This window comes from Leucopleurus acutus, assembly GCF_964270905.1.
Source record: "Leucopleurus acutus genome assembly, chromosome: 12".
NCBI classification, from domain to species: domain Eukaryota; kingdom Metazoa; phylum Chordata; class Mammalia; order Artiodactyla; family Delphinidae; genus Leucopleurus; species Leucopleurus acutus.
In genome coordinates, this window is record NC_139154.1 from 87,954,149 (window position 1) to 87,979,618 (window position 25,470).

At 46.7% G+C, this 25,470-nt stretch overlaps 1 protein-coding gene across 1 annotated transcript in view; it reads right to left on the reverse strand.

Moving 5' to 3' along the window:
• The window catches only part of TGFA (transforming growth factor alpha), a gene marked incomplete at its 5' end in the record, with an annotated part of 104,118 nt that overhangs the window by 46,114 nt on the left and 32,534 nt on the right, over positions 1-25,470 (reverse strand). Inside the window, one exon of the mRNA XM_082852017.1 lies at positions 21,903-21,956. Coding sequence (XP_082708143.1) covers positions 21,903-21,956 — 54 coding nt within the window. The remainder of the gene's footprint in view (positions 1-21,902; positions 21,957-25,470) is intronic.

Consider the following 25,470-nt stretch of genomic DNA (forward strand, 5'->3'; position numbering starts at 1 on the left):
ATTCTTAACCACTGCGCCACCAGGAAGTCCAAACCTACATTTTTTGCTTGTACAATTATAATCCGAGGGCCAACACAGTTATAAGTTCAATCAAATGACTATGTCCACAGGTACTATACAAACCTAAGCAAGTGTTCAATAGTTCAAAACTATAAATGAGAAATGTGGACCCCAATTCATAGTAACCTGAAAGACACAAACCTGAAAAACTTCCATCAAAATGAAAAAACAAAGCCCTAAAAACAGGCCATCAAATGCATCACTGCCATTTACTTGTACACTTCTTTGGCCCCTCAGATGGTGACCTGAGCGCTAAAGGTTCTGTGTGGTCCAGTAATATGGACACAGGCTCTGCCCACCAGAGCAATCCTAAACCTTCCCCAGCACCTCTTACCATCTCAATACTTGGAGCTTTCCTGAAAAATATCTTGCTGCCATGAACATCATCGTAGCTAAGTCATACAAATCTACCCACGCTTATTTCCTTAGGATAAATTCTTAGAAGTGTTATTTCTGGGTCATTGGGTAAGCAGGGCATTTTAAAGACTTACGATGAGCATTATGAAATTGCTCTCATACACGTGAGACTTACAACGTACACACTCAACGGTATGAGTCTCCAACCTTACCTATTTTGTACACCAATTTTTACCTTAGCTAATTTGATCAATGAAAATGATATCTTGAGTTAATCTGCATTTCTTTGATGACTAGCAAGGCTGGATATCTTTTCTATGTTTATTGCCCACAGGTACTTATTATCTTGTGACTTATCCAAATAATTTGCTTGTTCTCTTACTGGTATATTAAAATTTTTGTTATTGGTTTGTGAGAGTACTTTATGTTTTAACGACTGGCAAATATTATCTATGACTTTTCTTTACAGTGTTCTTTCTGTGATATTCAGAAAATTATGATTTCTATATATCTATTTTCCTTTATGGTTTCTGTCTTCAGTGTTCTGATTAGTTCTCCTTTTGTGTAAGTCATAAATATTCACCTATATTTTCTTAGATAAACTTTTTGCTTCCATTTAAACAATTACTCTAGTCAGCTAGAACTTATTTTAGAATGTCGTTAGGTTTTCCTATCTTTGTCTCTTTTTCAATGTTTAGCCTGTGACCCCAGAATCATTTATGACATCATCCCCTCTTTCCCTAGGGATGTGAAATGCCACTTTGTATTATGTCAACCTGTTACATGTAATTGGCTCTCTTCTGGAACCTTCCACACTGGCTCATGAATATATCTATTCTTTTTTTTTTTTAAAGAAAAACATCTAATGCCTTTAAAAAATTATTTATTTTATTTTTATTTTTGGCTGCATCGGGTCTTAGTTGTGGTCCGTGGGATCTTCGTTGAGGCATGCAGGATCTTTTGTGGGGGTGCATGAGCTTCACCCTAGTTGTGGCATGCGGGGTTTCTCTTCTCTAGCTGTGGTGCGCAGGCTCCAGGGCACGTGGGCTCTGTAGTTGTGGCATGCGGGTTCCAGAGCACGAGGGCTCTGTAGTTTGAGGCACGCAGGCTCTCTAGTTGAGGCGCGGGAGCTCAGCAGTCGTGGCGCACGGGCTTAGTTGCCCCACGGCATGTGGGATCTTAGTTCCCTGACAAGGGATTGAACCTGCATCCTCTGCATTGGAAGGTGGATTCTTTACCACTGGACCACCAGGGAAGTCCCGAATGTATCTATTCTTGTGTCAGTGTCATAATGTTTTAATTAGTGCAGCTTTATATTAATTGTTAATACTTGATGGCACAAATCCCTCCACCTTTTAAATCAACATTTTCTTGTGCCTTCTTCTTAAAGGTAAACTTTAGAATCATTTAGTCAAGTTGCCCCTTCCCCATTCTGATCCTGTGTAAAGACTATCTAGGACGGCCTTGGGTTTATAAAGTAATAATAGGCAGGACTAACAGTTCATATCATCGTGCTTTGCTCTGGAGGCATGGCTCTCTTTATTTAGTCAAATCAGTTACCTCAAAAGGAAAACTTTATGGTATCCTTCAAACAGATGCTGAGCACATCTTTTAAAGTTTATCCCTACAGAGTCTATAGTCTATGTTTCATAACTATTTTGAAGGTGACCTTCCCCAGCACACTTTTAATTGATTTTTAGGAAACCACTGATTATTTTCTTACTTGCATCCTACTAGATACTCTTAATATTTCTAACAGGCATTCTGGTGATTTGTGTGTTTTCCAGGTATATAACAATATAGTTTTTAAAGACAGCAGTTTATCTCCTTTCCAACCAGTTTACTGGGCCCCCTCTGTCAGTCTTCTAGTCTAAGAGGTCTGGCTCTGACAGATCTCAGTGCTGCTGCAAAGCTGCTGCTACAGCACACAGGAACCTCAGAAGCTCCCGCTGCTGGGGAAGTGTTGTTACCAAGCATCATCGGTGTTGCCTGGAGCTTAGCCCTGCTTTCCATTTGCTGCCATAATTATTTTTATTTTCCAAAATCTAGACTTTAAGACATGCATTACTTCTCGAATCATCCATAACCCTCAGGCTCAAGCAAACGTCTATAGCTCCCTCCAAAATATGCTTCTGCTGGAACATTTCCTTGTTTCCACCAGGTTCTTTTGCACAAAACTGTGGGAAATGACCTGTTTCAAGGGCCATGGACAAGAATTTTTGAGTCACAGGAATAAACAAAATACTTGCTCTTAACAAATCCATGAAGGTACAGAATAAGGCAAAAATCTGAACATAACCTCAGACCTGACTCTGGTACAAATTTTTGCAGACAGGCAGACTGAGATCAAATCTCAGCCCTTTGTTACTAATTCTGAGCTTGGGCGAGTCCCTGAAACCCTCTGGGCCTCAGTTTCCCCATGTGTCCATAGTGAGTGTTGTAAAGATGCAGTGGTAACGTAAAGCACAAATTCATTCATTTCTCCATTCGCTTACACAAATATCAAGTGTCTTCTACGTGGCCAGCATTGTGCTGGGCACAGGGAGCCGTTAATGAACTAGCCAGACAAGATCCCTGCACTCAAGGAACTTAGGGCGACTGGGGAAGGCAGGCAGATGATAAGTCAATAAACACATGAAATCATTACAGACAGCAGTGAGTGCTCCGAAGGAAAGGAAGAGAGGTGTGATGGAGAGCTGCCGTCGGAGGTCACCATCCAGGGAACAGCGCTCTGAGATCTGAGACCCTCAGGACACAGACAAGTCAGTTATGGAAAAACTGCTGAGAGAGCATCCCAGGCAGAAGGGAGAGCAAGTGCAAAAGCCCCGAGATGGAGAAGGGTCTGACACCTCTGAGGAAAACAAAGGAGGCCAGAGACTTGGAGCACGGAGAGGAAAGAGGAAAGAGGCGTTTGCTGAAGAGGGAGGTTGGAGCTGCACGCGGCGGGGCCTCGTGGGGCAGGAGCGCCTTGGGTCTCTGGCTGCTGCTACTGCGGCGGTCAGTTCTTATAGCTGATGGTGATGTGGGAGATGCTGCATTGGGTTGAGGTTCAAACCAGAGCTCAAATACGTATTCAACTATCTTCATTTGCAAGAAAGCATACCAAGGAGATCTGGCCTAAGCAGGCTCATTTTCAGATTGCTAAGCATTTCTGTTTAATTCAACGAATCTCTGATGTCTGTACGAGACCTGACACCATGCACAAATAAAGGAAAAACATCAATTGCACCTGCCATGTGGGAGGCACTGGAAATAAGGAGAAGCTGCACCTGCCGTCCCTGCAGACAAGGAGCCGAGCCCTGGAGCTCTTTTCCTTTGGGCACATGGCACTTCAGCCCTGCTGACTTCTGAGAAAGAGCTCAGGTGGAGAGGACGCTCTGGCTGATGGGCAGGAAGGAAGTGGGCTCCAGCTTTGGAAAGGTCAGTGTGGCCTGTAATCTGATGCTTGACATACAACCTCCACTGACAAGTTCCTCGGCCGTATTAGCTGGACCGGTAAGAATCATTTCAGAGGATCTGTATCACAGCTGTCCAGGCTGATGGATGCTTTTGATCCTTCTATAAAGTCAACAGTTCGCATCAAATGCACAAAATGGGTTATTTTCATAAGTGGTACTGCATTTATTTCCTGAGAGGTACTCTTGCATTGTTCTGCCTTGGAAATTGTTAGACATGAGAGGAAAAGTATTTAAAACAGCTTATTCCAGCATAAACTCTCAGCTCTGTCAATGGAAGAAAGCCAATGTGGTATTGTTAAAACTAAAGAAAACTGACTTCGGAGGCCGTTCCCAGGCCTCCGAATGGCAGCATTTCAAGAAGTTGTTGCAAATCAGTTGGTTAGATCTCAGGATCTAACCTGAAATAAAATATTAAACCACAGGAAACAAGATATTATAAAGAGTGGGTAAGAGTGCTAAACCAGCTGGCCTTACCTATTGCACAACTCATCTCTCCAGTTCTGCTGAATCTGCCAGTCCTAATGATACTGCTATGGGACAACGCCTTGGATTCCAGTTTTCTGAGAATATGGATTTCCTATGCCGCTCAAACCCATCAGAAAGCAGGAAGGGGCCTCCTCCAGGGCCAGGGTGCTTGCTGTCTGCCCTGGCATGGGACTGGGGTGTCAGTGGGAAATGAGCTTTAGGGAGAGGTTGGCAACATGGTTGTAGGGGCTTAGAGCTATAAGGCACAGGTCTCAGAGTGAAGGGACAGTGAAGGGAGGGGCCTGGGAAAGGAGACGGCACAATAAGAGCCCTAGGCTAAGGGTTCTGGAAGAGATGAGGGAGAGGAAAATAGAAGTGGGGAAGGGTTTTTTTCCCCCTCTTTCGCTTCCTTTTATCATGAAGATAAGCAGAGGGGAGGGAGGAGGGACCCCACCACGCCCAATTAACTGACTGTAAAAAGGAGTTAGACGCAAAGGTGGGGAGGATGCTTTGCTTCCCCTCCTGGCTTTGGGTGGGGGAGGGAGAGGACTGGCATGTGTGCATATAAGAATGTACATGAATCCAGTTTATAAAAAGTCCACACCTGCCAGTGTATAATTATAGCCAATATTTGTTCAATATCGTAGCTGACAAATACTTTCACATTTGTTTGATCTTCACTGCTACCGACAGGTATGCAAACCAAGGTTTAGTCTGTATTGGAGTCAGGATTCAAAGGCCCTTGCTCTTTTTCCGGAACCTGTGGTTTTCTACTCTGGCCTTATACTAGAATCTCCTGGGAAGACTGAACAAATACTAATGCTTGGACCTCACCCTCAGCCTCTGTGAATTAGGGTCTGTGGGGGATAGGGCCAGGACATCAGTGTCATTAAAACTCCCCAGGTAATCCTAATGTGCAGCCAATGGGCCCCAAATGTTAGTGTGAATATGGACCAGCAAGGAGTTAAAAATGTGGATTCCCCAGCTCCACCTCAAAGATTCGCATTTGGCTTGTGTATCAGTAGATGCATCCCTCGACTTCTAGGCACACAGGCTTGGTCTCCTCAGGCCATTGTATAGGTACCGCCATATTCGTTACTTCAGGCAATGAAATGTGAGCACTGAAAAGTGACCCATAACTTGGTGAGAACATTCAGCTGTGGACACTTGACCTTACATCCCACAGGAGGTTTAACCTGAACCATCGGTTTCCCTGCAGAGTCACCAGGGCCCACGGTGAACTTTTTATTTATTTATTTGGCTGTGTCAGGTCTTAGTTGCAGCGCGCGGGCTCTTTGTTTCGGTGCACAGGCTTCTCTCTAGTTGTGGCGTGCAGGCTCCATAGCACGTGGGCTCTGTAGTTGTGGCACGTGCGCTCTATAGTTGTGGTGCACGGGATTAGTTGCCCCGTGGCACGTGGGATCTTAGTTCCCCGACCAGGGATCGAACCGGTGTCCCCTGCACTGCAACCACTGGACCACCAGGGAAGTCTCCCACAAGACTTTAAATGGGTGAGAAAATTTTGCTGTTAAGGCAATGAAATTTTGTTACTACAGCATGACTTAACTTCTGACTGAACCTGTTAGTCTAGAGTGAAGCCTGGGAATATTAATTTTTATAAGTCTCCCGCTGATTGTTATCCTAGCAGCCTGTGGCCTCCACTTGTAGAAGTAAACCCAATGCTATGTTAACTTGCTGTATTTCGTGTCTTTATACAGAACTTGGTGTTAAAGAGAGCTAGTGTTCATTTACTCATTCAACTTTTACCGTGCGCCCGCTGTGTCAGGCGTGGAGTTAAGCATTCACCTTATATAGAGAAGAACAAGACACTCCCTTGTCCTCAAGCATTACCACAGGAGAGAAGGCAGCAGGGGGGAAAAACCAAATATTCCCAATATTTCAAAACAAGAGGATGCGACAGAGGAGGGACGAATTAATCTTGCCCCAAGATGGTCAGAGAAGCTTTCTAAAGGAATAGATGTATGACTTAGATCTTAAAGGCCAAGTCCACATTCCCTAAGCAGAACATTGTTACAGGTACAGGTACACGAGAAAGCACTGGACACATGCGTTGGAGCAAGATACTGGGATAAGGCTGATGAGAGAGGAACCAAGGGGCTGGCTTTTCGGGGAAGACCCAGGATGGAGGGAAGTGATGTGAATGGGAACAAATGTGCTGCAAGGCCCTGGGGCTGTGTTGTCTAGTAGCAATTAACCTCAGCCGCTTGGGTGATTTGGCATTTTCTGAAGGTCACCTCTCGGGAAAAAAAGTGAAATTGATTTGAATATTTTATGTAACCCAATATGGTCAATATAGTGTCATTTCAACAGATGACAAGTATTAACAGATATTAATAAGATAGTACATAAAAAGAATAAGAAGTCTTCAAAACCTGGTGTTTATTGTATATTTTAACGTATGTCAACTCGGCTCCGTAGCCACTGGCAGCTGCTGTATCGGACAGCGCAGTTCTAGACAGCTGCCAGAGGTTTCTAAAGACATCCTCTCTTCAAGGAGGATACACCGAGCATTGAGTGCTCATCCTCTTAAAGGCAAACCATGAACTGAGCATGCTCCAGATTTTTAATTATATAAGCCTTTGGAGACCAATACAAATATACTGATATTTAAAAATATTGACATTGTCAAAGCCTCTCCCCAGACAACATCCTGGTTCAGGGGATTCTATTTACTCATAAAGTTATACTATTTAAGCCAAGTTAAAAAAAAAAAAAAAAGTCAGCCTGCAGCATTAATGGGCAAAGACATACCTCTGAAGAATTACTTTGACTTAATTAGCCAACACGAGTCTTTACAAGAATGACCATTTGCATAGCTCTGTAATACCAACACTCTTTACCAAGGTTGATCATTTTCACTTGAAATGTGACCAGGAGGAAGCAAGGCCCGCTCAGTGGACCTCCTTCCCTCAAGAACAGTGAAAACAGGCTGTCTGTGCCTCCCCCGCTGTGCCCTAATCACAGGTGCCCCTTGTCCTTCTAGAGGAGCCAACGGAGGGCATGAGTGGCACAAGGCACACCAAGGTGTACACGGGGAACGGGGGGCCTAGACTTCCCCTTGTTTCAGAATCCTCAACAAATATTACATTTCATTTGTTGAAAATGCTCGGGAGGCCGTATCCTTTTCCGTGGTTCACAGATGAGAGATCCTGGACCCTGAACCACTCAGGATCCTCCAAACACACATTTTCAAGCCGCCTATTGTTGCTGAAGCTGATTTCAAGCTGAGAAGACTGTCCCTGGAGCAGAACACAGATTATTCACAGAATTCACTTCTCTAAGGAGCCTTCTTCAGGCCCTCGGGCAGAGGACGGCCTGCACCTGGCCCTTCCTGACAAGGATTTATTTATAATTCTGGTGGGCAGTCATTTACAAACTTTTTAAAAATTTTATATTGGAGTAGAGTTGATTAACAGTGTTGTGTTAGTTTCAGTGTACAGCAAAGTGATTTAGCTATACATGTATCTATTCTTTTTCAAATTCTTTTCCCATTTAGGTTGTTACAGAGTTTGGTGGGCATTTAACTCAAGTACGGTTCGAAGTTTTACTCCTCGCTTTTCCCAGTTAAAGGGCCCTGAGCGTGGGGACTGTCCCTTGCCCATCTCTGATGCCCAGCACAGCTGTCTGTAGTAAGCCCTCACAGTCATATGAATATTTTTTTTAAATGTTTAAAAAAGAAAGTCAAGTCAAATTCGGCCAAAGATCCCTTCAGTATAATATCCTCTTTCTCAAGCTAAAAGCCATTTAATCCCAATAGCTCACAATCCTCAATTAGGTATGTTCTCAGTTTCACTAGCTAATTATTTCTCCATCTTTATACATTTCTAACCTGTGCTTCCACTTAGATTCTGAAATCATTAGAATCAAAAGGGGAATTAGGACTGAACTCTTCTCTTCTAATCGCTATAAATAGTCCTCACACAGGATCACCAGCCTCTCCCTGAAGCCTTCACAGGAGGGAGAGCAACCCATTTGCACTTTATTTTAAACAACGGTGTCAAAGGCCTTCCATGTAGCAGGAATGTGAATCCCTCAAGCATGTGACTGTGCGGCCTGTGCCAGGTACCCCGTACAGGGAGCTGAGACCTTCGCCTTGCTCGTCTGCCCTCCGGTGCCTTGGCTTCTCATGGTGGTTCAGTTTCTCCAGCTTCTCTACGTCCCTCCTCAATCTCACTACTCAGAATAGAGCACAACATCCCACGTCTCCCATCGCTGTCACCGAAGGGCCAGGCTGTGTTTCCTCTACGTTGGGTACCACAGTTCTAAAAGGAGAGCTTAATTTTGGGATCTTCTAAGTGGCAGGTTCTATAGCACCACTTCCCAACAGGCTGAGTGGGGCTTCCTCTGACCTTTCCTTTAAGTTTCAAGGGCAAGCCCCTGAGCGTGGAGTTATATGGCTTACCCCGGCTCAGTCCTTTACAACTTTAAACTCAACTCGTGTCCCGGCTACCAACTGCTTCAGGCCATCTCCGTATTTCGAATACCGTTTCTCACAGGTATATCGCTGCTTTCACTATCTTTGAAAAGATTTATGTGACCAATACACAGACCTTACTCTGCACCTTGCCCTGTTTGAGCACTTTACAAGGTCATCTCTTTAAACCTCACAATGACCCTATGAAGGACGCTCTGTTGTTACCTCTACTTTACAGATGGGGAAACTGAGGCACAGAAAAGTTAACTTGCCCGGGATCACAGTCCCCAAAGGGCACAGTTAAGACCTGAATCCAGGCTGACTCTAGATTCTACTGTAACTACTGTGCTATCAGCCTTACGATTTTTATTTTTAGGCACCTTTTCATCAAGCCACACTTAAGTAGGTGAAAAGGCATAATTCCCTCACCTGCTAATGAGAAGCTGAAATCAAGCGAAACTGAAGCTCTAAGAATAACCGAGAATTTCTAACTACTTCCACTGGATATACACCCAAGGCAGCTAGCAAATGGGGCCATCACACATGACAAAGCTAAAGAGTGGGAGGGCTGTGTTATCACCCACATGGACTTTGTGACCTTGGAGTTCTCTAGATTTAACCCCTTGTGTTTCAAAAGCCGAGTTACAACCACCTTAGGTAAATCTAGGAAAAGGTTCCCTCAGGAAGCACCTTTCTGTGACTAGATCTATGCAAACATTTACAATGATAATAATCTGTACACCTCAGAACAAAGTCCACGCATGGTCTTCCTCAGCTGGCTACCGCTTTCTTCCAGCCTCACCTCCACACACCTGCAAGCACATCCTCTCCCCAAAAGTCTGCCTGCCTAACTCCATCTCAGCCTCCAAAACTCAGTTCAAAAGTTACTTCCTGTGAGACGCCTTCCCTGATGCCTCCCAAAGAACAACTTTAGGTTCCCTCTCTCCCTCGGCACCTTGTGCACCACCCAACAGCACATGTGCCACCCGCGGGTGTGATTATCTGTTAGCCAGACAGTTCTGCCCTGAGATGCTGAGATTCTCAAGGGCAGGAACGACGTCTTAGTTGTTCCCCTGGGACTCAGCATATCCTAGGATTGAGTCAGTCTTCGCTGAATGGAAGAATAAGTGTATAAAGGAAGATTCCACAGTTTTGTGTTAAGAAGAATGTAAAATTAAACAGAAGCTTATATATGTATACATATATGCTCACACATGCGCACTCACATGTGCACATGCATATATATACATATACATGCCCATGCTTTGCTTTAAGATGTAGGTCTAATTTTTAGTGGAAAAGAGGATTAAAAACCCAAGAAAGTTGGTCCTAATTTGTCTTGTGGAAGGTAGAAAAAAAGAGAATTAGAGAGTTATTTAATGCTAGGTGTTGGTAAATCTTCCCTCAAGTAGTATCTGTGGTTTGAATGAGATACACGTGTATCTCTGTGTGTGTATTTCTCAAGCCTAGTGATGAAGTGCTTACAACAATGCTGTTACCTGGGTTCAAAGCCCAGTTCTGCCGCTTTCTATGTGATCTTGGGCAAGTTACTTAACTTCTCTGTGCCTCAGTTTTGCCAACTGTAAAATGGGGCTAATAATAGTACCTCCTTCCTAGAGTTCTAGGAATTAAATGCGGATATATAGAAAAGTATCCAGCATACAGTGAGAGTTCTATAAGTGTTAGGTCACATTACTACGTGAACTCTGTTGTGACCGATAAAATACAAATTTACTTCGAAGTGTTCCTGAGTTCTCACTGCAACTTTCATATATTAATTAATTTAATATTAAAGGCACAACTGGGCTTCCCTGGTGGCGCAGCGGTTGAGAGTCCGCCTGCCGATGCAGGGGACACGGGTTTGTGCCCTGGTCCGGGAAGATCCCACGTGCCGCGGAGTGGCTGGGCCCGTGAGCCATGGCTGCTGAGCCTGCGCGTCCGGAGCCTGTGCTCCGCAACGGGAGAGGCCACAACAGTGAGAGGCCCGCGTACCGCAAAAAAAAAAAAAAAAAAAAGCACAACTACTATCTATGAAGTGTCACATACTTTTTTTTTTTTTTAACATCTTTATTGGGGTATAATTGCTTTACAATGGTGTGTTAGTTTCTGCTTTATAACAAAGTGAATCAGTCATACATAAACATATGTTCCCATATGTCTTCCCTGTTGCGTCTCCCTCCCTCCCACCCTCCCTATCCCACCCCTCCAGGCTGTCACAAAGCACCGAGCCAATATCCCTGTGCCATGCGGCTGCTTCCCACTAGCTATCTACCTTACTACGTTTGTTAGTGTGTATATGCCCATGACTCTCTCTCGCCCTGTCACAGTCACATACTTTTGACGTTCAAATTAGGTTTTTATTCTGAAAAAGGTTGGGAAGCACCGACCTAGGGTTAAATCCTTAGGAAACTGCCTACAACGACAACTATGATGTGGTTATCATCTGGTTAGATGTGCATCTAGGTTTCTAGAACCTTTCGCTGGGCTGGGCTGTGGTTATTTAACAGGATATCAGGTGGAAAGCCTGCTAGACCCAGACTTTTATAGAGGCTCCTGTGGGTGGTTACATGATTCATGATTGTATTTCCATTTGTCAGGCCCCAGAGCACCAGGAAGATTCATTAGTGCCAGATTTCCTAGTAAGAGCTAACATTTTTCACTTTCAAGATTCAAAAAATGCCTTCCTAGACCTACTGTGTAAGGCAGGGAGAGATGTTTATTATATCCCAAGCCCCCAACAGTCAGGACAAAAAGGGCCAGAAAGAGAGCTTCCTAGGCGGGCTGCTAAACGACCACTGAGAAGAAAAGCAGCCTTCTTCTGAACCTAGCTCCATGGCACGAGTAAAACTGAGCCCTCCCTTCTATTTCATCTTACCCATTTTCCCCCTTGTTTAGTGCTAGCATGTTTTGGTATTTCAGAAACATTTTAGTCAGTGCAGCCTAGTGATTAAACGGTCAAACATATGAAATCACCTTCTGTTACACATTCTGATAAGAAAGTTGCACGATAACTTTCTAGACAGGAAACGAAGAAGAGAGATTCAGAATGAAACTGTAAGTCAAAGTTACTGAGGCTGCTAGGAGGACATCTGAACCCGGCTCCATCAGAGCAGCTAAAGGTCCCTTCATTAGTAAATAACCAGACATCCAGGCTGTTCCCCAAACTCAGAAGCAGGAGGTGTGGGTCAGGCTCTCAGAAAACAAAGCTGATGCCTTACCCAAAAGCTTCCGTGTTCATCATTTCGTCATAGCAAGGCTAACAAGAAAGAGGATGTTTTGAGGTGATGGCCCAAGTTCTGAGGTTTTGGGTTGTCTTTACCAAGCTTCCAGGTGAATGCTAGAAAGTCAGTCCTGGAACACAAACAATTTCACAGACTCCCAGAAACCGGCTCTGTCCAGCGAAGAAGCAAGAACTCCAGGGACAGGGAGGGGCTGCTGTCTTACGGAGAAAACCCCTCAGCCTACAAGGGTGTGTACCACTCAACTTCTTCCCATCGGGCCTTAGCAAAATGTGGTTGAGGACCAGAAGTGCTGATCTGGGCCACATGATGACGGGGGCCCAGAAATCTGAATTTTAACACAGTCAGCGGGATGACTATTCTGCACATTGAAACACGAGAACCACTGCCTTAGAACTGAACTGCAGGGGATAAAAGCGCCCATAAAGATACAGGTCTGGCGTCATGACTGTGCATCACCAATAATACAGTAAGAGGCGTAGCAGCAGAGTACCTATGTGTGTGTGCACACAGCTCCAAGTGTTTCACGTGTAATCTTTGCACCCTCACAACAACCCTAAGAGCAGGTCCTATTACTCCTATTTCGTAGATAAGGAAGCTGAGGTACAGAGAGGTTAGGTGATTTGCTTAAGGTCCCACAGCTAGTAAGTGGCAGAGGGAGAATCTGAACTCTGTCCAGTTCCAGAGTTTTCACATTCTAGAGACTGGCTCTAGGGCTGGGGGCCTGGAAAAGCCCAGCTTCTCTGTTGAAAACCAGAGATAAAACTGGATCAGGGGCTTCCCTGGTGGCGCAGTGGTTAAGAATCTGCCTGCCAATGCAGGAGATCGGCAGCCCTGGTCCGGGAAGAACCCACATGCCACGGAGCAGCTAAGCCCGTGGGCCACAGCTACTAAGACTGCGCTCTAGAGCCCGTGAGCCACAACTACTGAAGAGCCACAACTCTAGGGCTCGCGCGCCTAGAGCCCATGCTCGGCAACAAGAGAAGCCACTGCGATGAGAAGCCCGTGCGCAGCTGCAAAGACCCAATGAAGCCAAAAATTAAAAAAAAAAAAAAAAAAGTGGATCAGGATTTAGGAGCCAAAGGGTCACCCAAGAAGAGTTTGGATGAGCATCCCCAGGACTTGGAGGTGAACTGGCAATTATCCTGTTGGGGTCAACATCTCCAGACAGCGAGGTCCCTGGGGGTGGGTGCCAAGCTGCAGGGACTGGGGCAGCCCTCATGCAGGCCAGTATGGCAGGTCCCTGTGCTCCAGAAACAGCGGCACTGCCCGAGCCTCAGTGACAGCTGCAGCCCTGGCAGCAAGACTGAGGCAGCCTGCATTCAACCTGTGCTGGCCAACAGACCTGCAGGGCAGGATGTCAGCCACAGCCTTTTCTTTCTTTTTAAAAATGTAGCTCCTTTCGGGACTTCCCTGGTGGCGCAATGGTTAAGAATCCGCCTGCCAATACAGGGGACACAGGTTCGATCCCTGGTCCAGGAAGATCCCACATGCCGTGGGGCAACTAAGCCAGTGAGCCACAACTACTGAGCCTGCACTCTAGAGGCCACGGGCCACAACGACTGAAGCCTGCGCTCCTAGAGCCCGTGCTCCGCAACAAGAGAAGCCACCGCAATGAGAAGCCCACGCACCACAACGAAGAGTAGCCCCCGCTGCCACAACTAGAGAAAGCCCGCCTGCAGCAACAAAGACCCAACACAACCAAATAAATAAGTAAATTTATTTTAAAAAATGTAGCTCCTTTTATTTCCGACTATAGTATTAAAACATGCTTGCTGTAGACAGGGTAGAAAAACAGGAAAGTACAAAGGAAATTAAAATCACCTACATTCCCATTAGCCAGAGATAATTAATGTTAATACCATATGGTGTTTGCCCTTTATTTTTGCATCTCTCTGTACAATTCTGATATATTATATTCAATTTTATATACTACTTTTTCTGTTTATTTACATGTGCATTCTCCCATATTGTTAAATATTCTTCAGCATGATTTTAAAGGGCTTTCATTTAAAATCTATCCACCTGTCCCATCACTATTTCCCTCTTGCTGACATTTAACTTGGCTATATTTTACTATAATGGAGAATAACCTAACATCGCTGGTTATTTTTGTAACATAGATGGCTAAAAGTGTAACTGTTCAGTCACAGGGCATGGACAATTTTAAGGTTCTTACTAATACTAAGGAAGCAAGTTCCCCATTAATACTAAGCTCTTTCCTAGAAAGTCAATATGCACATCCATAAGCAATATATGTAGCTGTCTCACCTCACACACACCAGCACTCAGTGTTGCCATTCTCAAAAATGCGCTGATTTGATAGATAAAAATTTAATAGTATGCCTATCTTTCCCAGTAGAGTATAAGGTTCTTAAAAACATAGACTTTATTTTGATCAGGGCCTGGCACATAATAAGTGCTCAATAAATCTTTGTTGATCTTTGGCACCTTGTTACCTGCAGCTTCCCCTTCCCAGTCCTGCCACAGCTGTTGGGTTACCACTTGACCAAAGGGGGCAAACCGATCCAATTCTCTCTCTTGAGACTCTGAGCTAAGTGGCGCAGAGATGGAATGAACTGGTATTAGCATGATCTTCACGGTAGGTACAGAGTAAAAGGCCACAGTCTGTGGGGCCTCACTACTCAGCAAGTCTGTGGATTGTGCCAGCTCCACAGATGCCAACCACAGCCCAGACGGCTGATCAATCAGATGGAAAACCAGCTCGGCACCACGGGCCAAACTGAGCACGAAGCAATTTATCAAAGAAAATAAAAAGTATACAGTTTGGCACTTGGATTAAAAATGGGGGGCTTCCCTGGTGGCGCAGTGGTTGAGAGTCCGCCTGCCGATGCAGAGGGCACGGGTTTGTGCCCCGGTCCGGGAGGATCCCACGTGCCGCGGAGCGGCTGGGCCCGTGAGCCATGGCTACTGGGCCTGCGCGTCCGGAGGCTGTGCTCCGCAACGGGAGAGGCCACAGCAGTGAGAGGCCCGCGTACCACATAAAAAAAAAAAAAAAAAAAAAAAAGGGAAGTCTGTATATAGTGGAAGCAGGTGTTTTCTTCAAAGAAATCCATATGGTAGATCACATGGTCTATGTTTATGATTTACTTTGAGATGTAAAAATCATCATCATCATCTGCCTGACCCTATGCTCTCTGATGCCAGGGCTCATAGTTACTTCTCATGTGTATCTCCAGGGCCTAGCACAACGCCTGGTATAAGCTAGTACCTAATAAGTGTGTGCTAAATAAAAGTTGAAAACTAAAAAGTGGGAGAACAGTAGGCTTCTATAGGCCTTGATTTTTAGAAATCCAGGAGTTGTGTCACTTGCTTTGCTTTTTTCAAAGCTGGTAGATGCTCTCTTATCTGAGCTCAACTTAAACCAGGGCCTTGATTTCCCAATCCATCCTCTCCACTCCTTCGTTAAAACAACTAGACCAATGTCCTCAGAGTGCAAAAGCTCAATTAGTTGGCTACTCTAGCTTACCAGCCCGTTTCTGTTTTTACCAGTGAAGCTATATATTTACCAAGAGGACATGTGTGTTTGTTCCCAAACCTATTTCTGTCAGTTGCACTCTTTATCGTATTTACATAATTTAATTACATATTACATAAACTAATGACATATCCATGCATAAGGAAAGAGCTGTTGTTTCTATTGTAAGTGGAGTGTTCTGGAAAGACTTGATAAAGGTGAGTAGATAAAAAGAACTGCTGTCATATACACACTACCAAATGTAAAATAGATAGCTAGTGGGAAGCAGCCGCATAGCACAGGGAGATCAGCTCGGTGCTTTGTGACCACCTAGAGGGGTGGGATAGGGAGGGTGGGAGGGAGATGCAAGAGGGAGGAGATATGGGGATATATGTGTATGTATAGCTGATTCACTTTGTTATACAGCAGAAACTCGCACACAATTGTAAAGCAATTTTACTCCAATAAAGATGTTAAAAAAAAAAAGAACTGCTGTCAAATTAGGGGTGAACAAGACAACTAAAAAAGACTAGGTGTATGGGGGGAAAAGTATACGTAAATCTACAAAGATTTACAGTCCTTACTTTGCAAGCGTCTAAGTTCTTACGCTGAAGAAATCAAATATGGAAATTACAGAGGATGCAGGAAGGGTGCAGCTTACACAAGTAAACGAATGCAGAATGCCAATATATAAATCCATGGATAACCCAAACAACAGTATCATGAAACATTACCTGACTTTCCTTCATGTAATGCACTCTGAAATTCTCTAGTCTAAACTATTCGATCTCCTTTTAAAAAATGTTGGTTGTGACCCACTAAAGTGATTTTGTGACTCACAGTTTGAAAAGACTGCCTTAATCCAACTCCTTAATTTTATCGAGGGGCAGCTGGGGTTCAGGGAGATTTAAGAGCACTACAGATGTCACACAGCTAGTGAGTCAGAATTACAATCCTGGATTCCACATCCTGGGGCCTGTCTACTACCCCAAGCAAACATCCCTCTGATCCAGCACAGTTTCCTCTGCAGAAAGTCAAAGGTAAAATGAGGAAAGGAGAAAGAGTCCCTCTCTCTCTCCTGAGGCTCCACGGTCCACTAAGTGTCCTCTCAAGTGAGCCAGTCCCAGCACCTATGGCTGTCTGTGCCTTTAGCCCCTAACAAAGTCATACCAAGTCTCTTGTGCTCCAGACACATATTTGGAACAGTGAACCACGTACCTGGGTAGGACACGTGAGCTTTCTAATTTTAGAATGACTTCAGCTCCACGTGGGAAAACTCCAGACAATGGAACGGGGAAGTGGTTTGCAGTTCTGAAAAGCTTTTGTTAGGTGAGATGAGCAATAAACAGATCCCTCGCTTGCTGGCTGACCCATGTTCTACCTGTTTTCCAGACAAGTAACGCCTTCAAAGACTGCTCCCTATAATCAGATTTGCCCTCCCTCCGCACTCCCAGCCCAAACTCGCCCTTCTCAACATAGTTAAGCCCAAAGTCCCCACCAAAATCTGACCACCATCTCCCCAAGCAAGCCGGTAAGAGTGACCTTCCCCATGAATAACAGCACTGTGGATTTTCCATGGTCTTTTATCATCACCTCTGAAGTCTCCCAGACGCTGAATTAGGTAAGGCTTCCAACACTGCCCGGTTCCCGGTGGGGGTCATTAGACACAGGCTAGAGGAAGGAGCTGAATTCAGAGGTTTAAAGAGCCACCTGAGGACCCAGATCGTGCAAGGAAGACAGCCAGGTGCCCGAGCAAGGCCCTCACCACACCCCTCGGTCATTACAGCAAGTCTCACGAAAACATGAGAACCTCATGGGCAGCCTGGGAACTACGCAACATTTCCGAGGGTTAAGCAAGCAGCCACCCAACAACTTACCCAGGATGCATTCTGTCCCGTGTCAGGGGCATTAAAAGGTGCCTTTGAAGATAGGCTGTAACTCTGTGGAGGATGCGAAGCTCTAAGCTGCAGGTGCTGCCTGCCACCCTCACCTTGCCTCCAGCTAACGTTTCTCTGCGTGCTTTACACATTGACAACCAACCGGAGACAGATTTCCTGTCCTGACTCCCAGACGACTGACTTCACTTTCGTAGCAATTATTTTCTAAATCATACACGAAGCAGTCAGCTGTGGTTGCCTTGTGTCACTATGAGGCTCTCATTACGGGTTCACCTGTGTAGTGCGGACGAGGACACAGACGTTTTCCAGTAACTATCATGTTAGAACCTGAATGTACAATAGCACCTGGCTCCAAGAGAATGAGATATGTGGCGGTCACACTACCACCAGCCTATCTGAGGCCTGTGGCAGGCACCGCCAGTCGACCACTGCCATATTTCCCGACAGTCTGAAGGCAGCCTTAGAATCCTCAGCAAAGCTTTCCAGGTAGTCTCTATCTAGCCATCAGAGTGATCACGTGAAAAACGTCACAGGTGATTTCTGATTCAAGGCCAACAGAGGAGGAAACTAAGATCCAAAGAGGAACCAGATGAATAACTTGCCCAGGGACTCGGCAAAACTCAGACCAGATGGGCCCAATGCCCAGGATGCCTAAACTTCAGCCTAAGGCATGTATCCCTCCAACGTCCCACCCAAAGCAGATGTCTGAGAAGCATCTACTGATGACAATAATGCCAGTTTCCCATGCCTCTGGCATCATCTACCCTCCACATATGGGGCTTTATAAAAAGGAAGATCGGAAGAAACCAATGAAACCTCAACAAGAAAGTCAGGAGCAACCATGAAGTCATGAGAACATGGAACTTTTCTGGGGGAAAAGCACAAGAAAGCCGCATGGGATCAGCCCCTGTTCCTTCAAGCTCATATTCTATTCCTGATTGGCACATGGAGTTTGCAATTTTCTCTCTATGCTGCTTCATCAAAACGTTAGAGCTTAATTCTGAGTGTGCCTGCAGTGCTTTGCTCCAGCACCGTCAATCAGGGATGTACCAAAACCTTATGTCCATTACTGTTTCTCATTCCAATCAACTCTGAGAGTGGAGAGACCTGCATATTTATGCCATGGGTGAAGCTCTCATAGCTTCTGTCCTAAAACAACCCATCTTCACACCTAAATGGATAGTTTGACGATTTAGAAAATGAGCCCACCAACAACCAGAGCATGAGGGTTGTAGGAGGGACTCAGATGTGGAAGTCAGTCACCCAGTATATACATGAGCACATTTTCCAAAATGTGACTGTTGACCTGAAAGGAAATATAAGTAGAAAGAAAACTATGAAAACATCAAAGGGAATGAAAATTAGGGACCTCCCTGGCGGTCCAGTGGTTAAGATTCCTCGGTTCCACTGCAGGGGGGCACGGGTTCGATCCCTGATTGCGGAACTAAGATCCTGCATAACACGTGAGGGGAAAAAAAAAATCTAGAACAACAACAAATCTAAAACGTCTCATCGTGTGACAAAGGGAATGCAAATTAAAGGAAGCGCCACGGATTTGAAGTCGGCATCATCCACCCTCCATATTTAAGGCTCTAACAAAAAAGGAATTCTTGTCGCTTTTGTGGGTGTAACTGAACTAGGGTTTTGTTTTTAAAGTTCCTACCTGTTAGATATAAGCAGTGTTCACAAGCGAAATGGACTTTGTTTTAAACTATCCCAGCAAAGATAAAACTCAAAAAGGTGAGAGAATAGATGAAAGAAGAAACTGCAGAGTGTCCTAATTGCTGAAGCTGGGTATAAGGGGATTGATTTCACTATTATTTCTTCTTTTCTATGTATGAAGATTTCTATTATAAACAGCAACAAATAGTTTTACTTCCCGAATTAGTCAAGAATTAAATACACACACACCCCAGTGCTGGGGTAGTGAGTGTGGCTGGCAGGGGTTGTCCCCAGTTTGAGCTGCACCCACAGCAGGATTTTAGCCATGTCTGGAGAGGACGGCGTCGGGGTGGCATGGGATGGTCAAGGCCTACCAGGGCCTGGGGAGTCTTCTAGGAGATAGGAAGGTCACCCTAAAGGAAGAGGAAGTTGAGCAGACAAGCCTGATTTAGTCACAAAGCCCTAGCCCTTGGAGGGGTGGCTATGACACGGCCATCACCATTTGGACTTGTCTACTAACTAGCCCAGCCCTCTCTGGACTCATGTCTCGGTCCAATGGAGTAGGGTAGAGAGTAAGCAAACATGGAAAGAACTATTCCATTAACCTCTCCGGGGCACAAGTCCCATAGCTAAGTAACCCATCAAACAGAGAGCAATGCAGAGGCCAGATGGGCAGCCCACCTCCCTTCTCCACATATCACCAACCAACTCCAAGATCTCAAGGCCCCCTGGACACTAGAAGGTGTGGCACCGCCTCTGCTCTCACCCACCACACTGGGCTACAGAGGGGCACTCAGCCAGTTACAGGGTCATGTGCAAAAGGGCAGGACACAACTGCTGTTTTCTGAACATACATCATCATGAGGGAGAGTATGTCTCTGATATCAACAAGGACCTGAGACTATCTCACAGAAGCGAGTCCAGAAAGGAAAGATGGAAGAGAGGTTGGTCACTACTGCAGCAAGGACAGTCATTCTCTGGATAAATGTCCCAGGTTTTCCCATTTCTACCCAGAAGAGCCTGTGAAACCACAAAGGGCCTCAGCAGGAGCCACGCCAGGCCCCTGAGGGGATTGGCTGAGGTACGACATCCCCTAGGCCTTTCTTGGACAAATGGATGCAATGGGAGGAGGGGATAAAATAACCAGGAGTACCCGTCCCCATGGAGGTAGCATCAACATTTGCCATCACCACAAACTGTCACCTGCAAGTGACTTAGAGGAGACCCCGGCTCTTGGCCCGCCAGGTCCTACAGTGAGCACCAGGAGAGGCTGGAGATGCACCTGGGGGGTACATGCATCCCAGAAGGGGCGGTGGGGCAGTTCTGAAAACAGCATGGGGGAGTCACAAAGCTATCTCCCCCTCCCTATATACCATATCTGAGCACTTTGTGACGGGGGAAGTAATTAAAAAGTGAAAGAACTACTTCATGGAAACTCTGGCAGACCCTGGACTCTAAAAGCACCGCTTTGGGAGGGACAGATCCTTCTACCCCGAGTCCCAGAAAAGAATAACACAGAGGAAGAAAGGCATCTGTGGCAACATGGGCCACCAAGTGGCTTGGACACCTTAATGGTTCAAGTGCATCAAGAATAACAGCTCCAAGAGGAGACTGGTACTCAGTGGGAGTGGCAGCATCACCTCCACTGTGTTTGGATGGAAAGGTCTGGAAGAAGAGAAGAGCCAAGTACCAGGGACACTGTGTGGTTGGTTAGAGAATTTCTGAATGCATAGGACCACCTCCTGCCCAGGCACCTCCCTGAGATAACTAGGGAAACACAGCAGGGGCCACTGCAACAACAGATGGGAGCATACTCCATGTCAATGAGGGAACAGTGAAACTGGCAGAATCATGCATTGCTGGCATAGAGATCAGCTCAATTCACTTGGAAAGCTATCTGGCAATTTGTTAAAAGGTTCATAAATATATTTATCCTTGCTCCTGGAGATACGTCCTAAGGAAAGAATCCAAAAGAAGGAAACACCTTCTAGGCATCAAGATGTAGCATTATAATTTAAACTGGAGGCAACAAAAATATCCCATGGGAAATGCCTAATTAAACCACATAGGTCCGTTTTCATGGAACATCATGACATTTTAAAAGGATAAATTTCAAGACTTTCTAGCAACATGGAAAAACGCACAACACCAAACCTTGAATTTAAAAAGCAGGAATCCAAATAGTTTCCTCATCATGACTAACTGTATAAAAATATTAGCGCACATGGACAAATGTTAAAGGCCGATGCTTTCTGTGATCCTCTGCCCGTGGAGGGTTTGCCTCCCACGTTTCCCAACTAACTGTATAAAAATATTAGCGCACATGGACAAATGCTAAAAGCCGATGCTTTCTGTGATCCTCTGCCCGTGAATGGTTTGCCTCCCACGTTTCCCAACTTTCCAATCTGTTGATCGAGGATCTTGCAAACGAAACCAGGGAAATATGACTACAAATGTCAAAAGATAAACTGGAAAAAAAACTAAACAAAATCACCAGGCAGAAGGAGACAAAAGGGTTTAGGAATCTGGGTTCTTCTGTAGATGGTTTATAACGTGACGGTTCCCAGCTTGTGGGTCGCGCGGGCTCTGCTTTCCGGCACCCCTGCCCACAGTGATTGTCTGATCAGAGAAGGGAGAGGGCAAGCCCTGAGGGCAGCAGTTAAGACCTCCCAGGAGCACTCCCTGGGCCCCTGGCACAGAGGACAGAGAGGGTGCAGGGGACAGCTGTGCAGGAGCTCAGCGGCCAGGAGCCCCGGGAGGAAGCTTAGAGCTCAGGCTCCACAAGGCAGCCAGGGTCTGCCGCCATGCAATGCTCCGCACACCACCCCACACCAAGGGGATGCGACTCACCACTCAGAGCGGACGTACTGTTCTCCAGGGCCTGGCACACAGCCAACAAAAGACCTGTGAGGGGAAGAAGAGAGGACAGGTGAGAGTCTGGCCAGCAGCCCAGGTACTCAGGCTTCGAGAGTGGGCCCTCACAAGGGACAGTTGGTAGTTTCACGAGGTGGCCAACGGCAGGCTTGGTGACATACTTCGGGGAGCTCAGTGCAAAGTGAAGACGTGGGACCCTCTGTCCAAAATGCAGGGAAAAAAGGGCCTATCTAATGGGCACTCTAAGTTACTAAAATATCAAGCTTTTCCCTTCCTTTCCTGGTCTCTCTGTCAACACTTGTCATGATGTTTCTTGTTTCCGTCTTTTTAAAAACACCTTATAAATATTTTTCTTGTGGTCAAACATACACAGAAGTTACTATCTTAACCGTCTTTAAGTGTACAGTTCGGTGGCTTTAAGTACTGACACACTGTTGAGCATGTCGTGATGTTTTTTATTTGCTCTTTCTGGTCTTGGAGACTTGCAGGGTGAGCACAGCTCCTCAGAGGCACCCTGGGCCCCTGCGACAGTGCACAGGTGCGCACGTGACCCCGGTCTGCCGCGTTTCCCCTCCCCCGGCGGCGGGATGGATGTGTGCAACCCAGCTGGGGGCAGGGGAGCCTAGTCAGGGGTTTCTTCTTCCCAGAAACCAGTCGCCCCAACCCAAGGTGGGCAGGTGACCCGCGAAGGTGTTGCAATATCCACCCTGGCAACCTGGATGGGGGGAGGGGAGTCAGTCATCCACAGAAATGCAGTGGGGCTGCCAGCCCAGGATGGGGCAGCTCCCAGCATGCCCTGCCCAGGATGCCGTGGGGTGTGCACACCTCACCCCAGCCTTTCTTGTGTCCAGGCCCCAGGTGGCAGGGGTGAGAACCCACCCAGGGGAGGCAGGGAGGTGACGGTAGGTGGGACCACAGGAGGCAAAAGGCCCAAGTCCTCCCCGGTGCACACCCCAAGGCCCCATTGAACTTCATTTACAAGATACAAATGCAAAGAGAAAACTGTTAAGAATTTCAAGACCGCAGCTGCACAGCGGCAGCGGCGTTAGCCCCCTAAGCCCAGGGCCCACCTGAGCAGGAGATCCTGGGACTACCTGTGAAACTGCCCCTGCCAGCAGATGACCTTATATGCCAGCATGTTACAGTACCAGAGGTTTCAGGAAACAGAGCAGCAAAATTCTGATGAAAAAGGAACCTCTCTGAGTTGTGCAATCAGCATGAATTAAGTTAGAATGACTTCCTAAAACCAAACTGCAAAAAGACGCCGTGGTGGCCATGCTAACAGGCTGGGCCGCCTGCAGGTTAGCCCAGAGGCGGCAGAGAAAACAGGCAAACACTTCTGACCCCTACCCCGATGCTCAGGACCAGCTCGCCCCCCGCGGTGCAGGCTGTGAGGGCTCCTTTCTCCTGTCCCTCAGAGTGTCGACGCACCAGCCCTTGACTCTCAAGGGAGAAACACGCTTGGAACAGATACGGCAATCTGCTCACGACTTTCCTTGAGGCCTTTGACATGAGAAACATCTCAAAAACTTCAGACCGCTTTTACTGCAGGCTTGGCATGGATTTCCCAAATACTCCTACAGAGTGTTGAACCAGACATTTGTGCTGGAGCTGGGTTGGGGGAGACCAGTTGACAGTGGGCGACAAGCAGAGAAAGTTAGTGAAATCACACATCTGCCCCGTGCAATTCTTTCTTGCTGCTCAATAGACACCAACTTTGGAAGCATGGTCTTAGGGTTCCCCTGGACATATCTAAAAGGCCCAGTTTGTAATCCGCACACCAAGCGTTAAAACGAGGCTTTCCTACCAAAGCCAGAAAAAGTCTTAGAGGTTTCTCACTGTCAGCTGGGGACCTGTCACAATCTGATCTTGCTGACACCACCACAAACCACTCTGGGCCAAAGGTGGCCCGTGACCTGTGGTACCAAAAGGAACGACTCGGGGATGCTTTGCACACCTCTCGACAGAAAGTGCCAATGGCCTGTCACAAACTGTCCCTGAACGAATGAATGACCTTCCCCTCTCCCTCCCCGGCCCTATATCCCGTCAGTCAGTATAGTTCCTGGGCTCCACGGTGATCTCTGCTTCAGCAAAACCAGAACAAGAAAGCGAATACTGTCCAACTCCAGCCGGGACAGAGATGCTCACCAGCCTGCAGGGTGTGTGGAGGGGGGCTCCCGCAGACGCGGGGTGCGTCCCCTTGCCCCCTCTGCTCCTCACAGGGAGCCCTCAGCTGCCGACTTGCAAAGATGTCTTGGGAACTAATTAGAGTTTACAAAACCACCATGTCCCACAGATGAAAGACACTGGGTTTTTATTCATAATTTGAGCAATAGGAGAAGAATAGCTCCTTTCTATACCCTCACGTTCCCATGGAAAAACGTTTCAGTGCCCTGGGCTCTCTCTGCAGTCTCCATTCGGGCACAACTGCAGTTGAGGCCCTGTGATGGGAGGCGAGGTCTCTGCTTTCCCTTCGCTACATGGTGGGCTCCCTAAGAGGGTCCCAGACCAAAACGACAGGGTCAGGCCTCTTGCAGTTCTCACGTGGGCGGATACCCCTTATTGGACAGGTGCCACTCTCAGGCCCACCACTCGCCTTTTACATGCATTATCTTATCTAGTCCTCACGATAACCCATGATACAGGGCACCTCCTGGCCTCCCTGCCGCCTGGTCCAGCCCATGGAAACACCCGGTTTTACAGATGAGGAAACTGAAGCTTGGAGAGGTTGAGAAGTTTGCCCAAGCTCCTGCAGCCAAATTCAAATTCAGGTCTGTTCAACTCCTGTGCCCAAGACAGTGTTTAATTACCACCCCAAACTCCAGTCCTTCTGACCACAGCCTGTCATGACACACTGGAAGGTGTGTGTTTACCAGTTACAACCCCCGAATGAGTCCAGACAACAGATTCAGCAGGCTTAGCCTCCAGGTTGATCCGTCTTTTCCAGAAGCTACATCAGTTACCTCTTGGGATACTCCCACTGCCTCCAATTCCCCCACTACGAGTGAGGTCTGCCGAGAAGGGTCAAGGGTGTGACTGTCCAGACTCCCTGTAGCCCAGTATTCGTAAGCCCAGCTGCCCAGACTGCCAGCCCCCACCCCCGGGCTGTGCACAGGCCTTCCAGAAACATGTGGACTTGGCAGGCTCCGAGGCTCATCAGAAGGACAGGAAATCCTTCCCTGGAGCACCTGGATGGGGACAGTACAGGCCCGCGGACAGCGCCACAGTCAGCAGCTCCGGGGAGACGACACACACTCCAGACGGAGGCTTGGCAGCCACAGGTGTCTCTCGCCTGAGGTTCAAAGCCGGACCTCGCCTGCCGCAGGGCCACCCAGCCAGCCTCCCTCTGGGCCAGGAATCCCTTCTGGGCTGCTCCTGCCAGCACCCTGTTTCTGTTTAAATAGCTCCAAAGAGGGGAATCCCTGCATCGTGAACTTTAAAAAGGAAAGGGGGTGGTGGTGAGGGGAAAACCACATGCAACGGAATAAAGACCTTATGAAAGGCGGACCCCACTCCTAGAGGTAGAGTGGGAACCCAGGCTGCC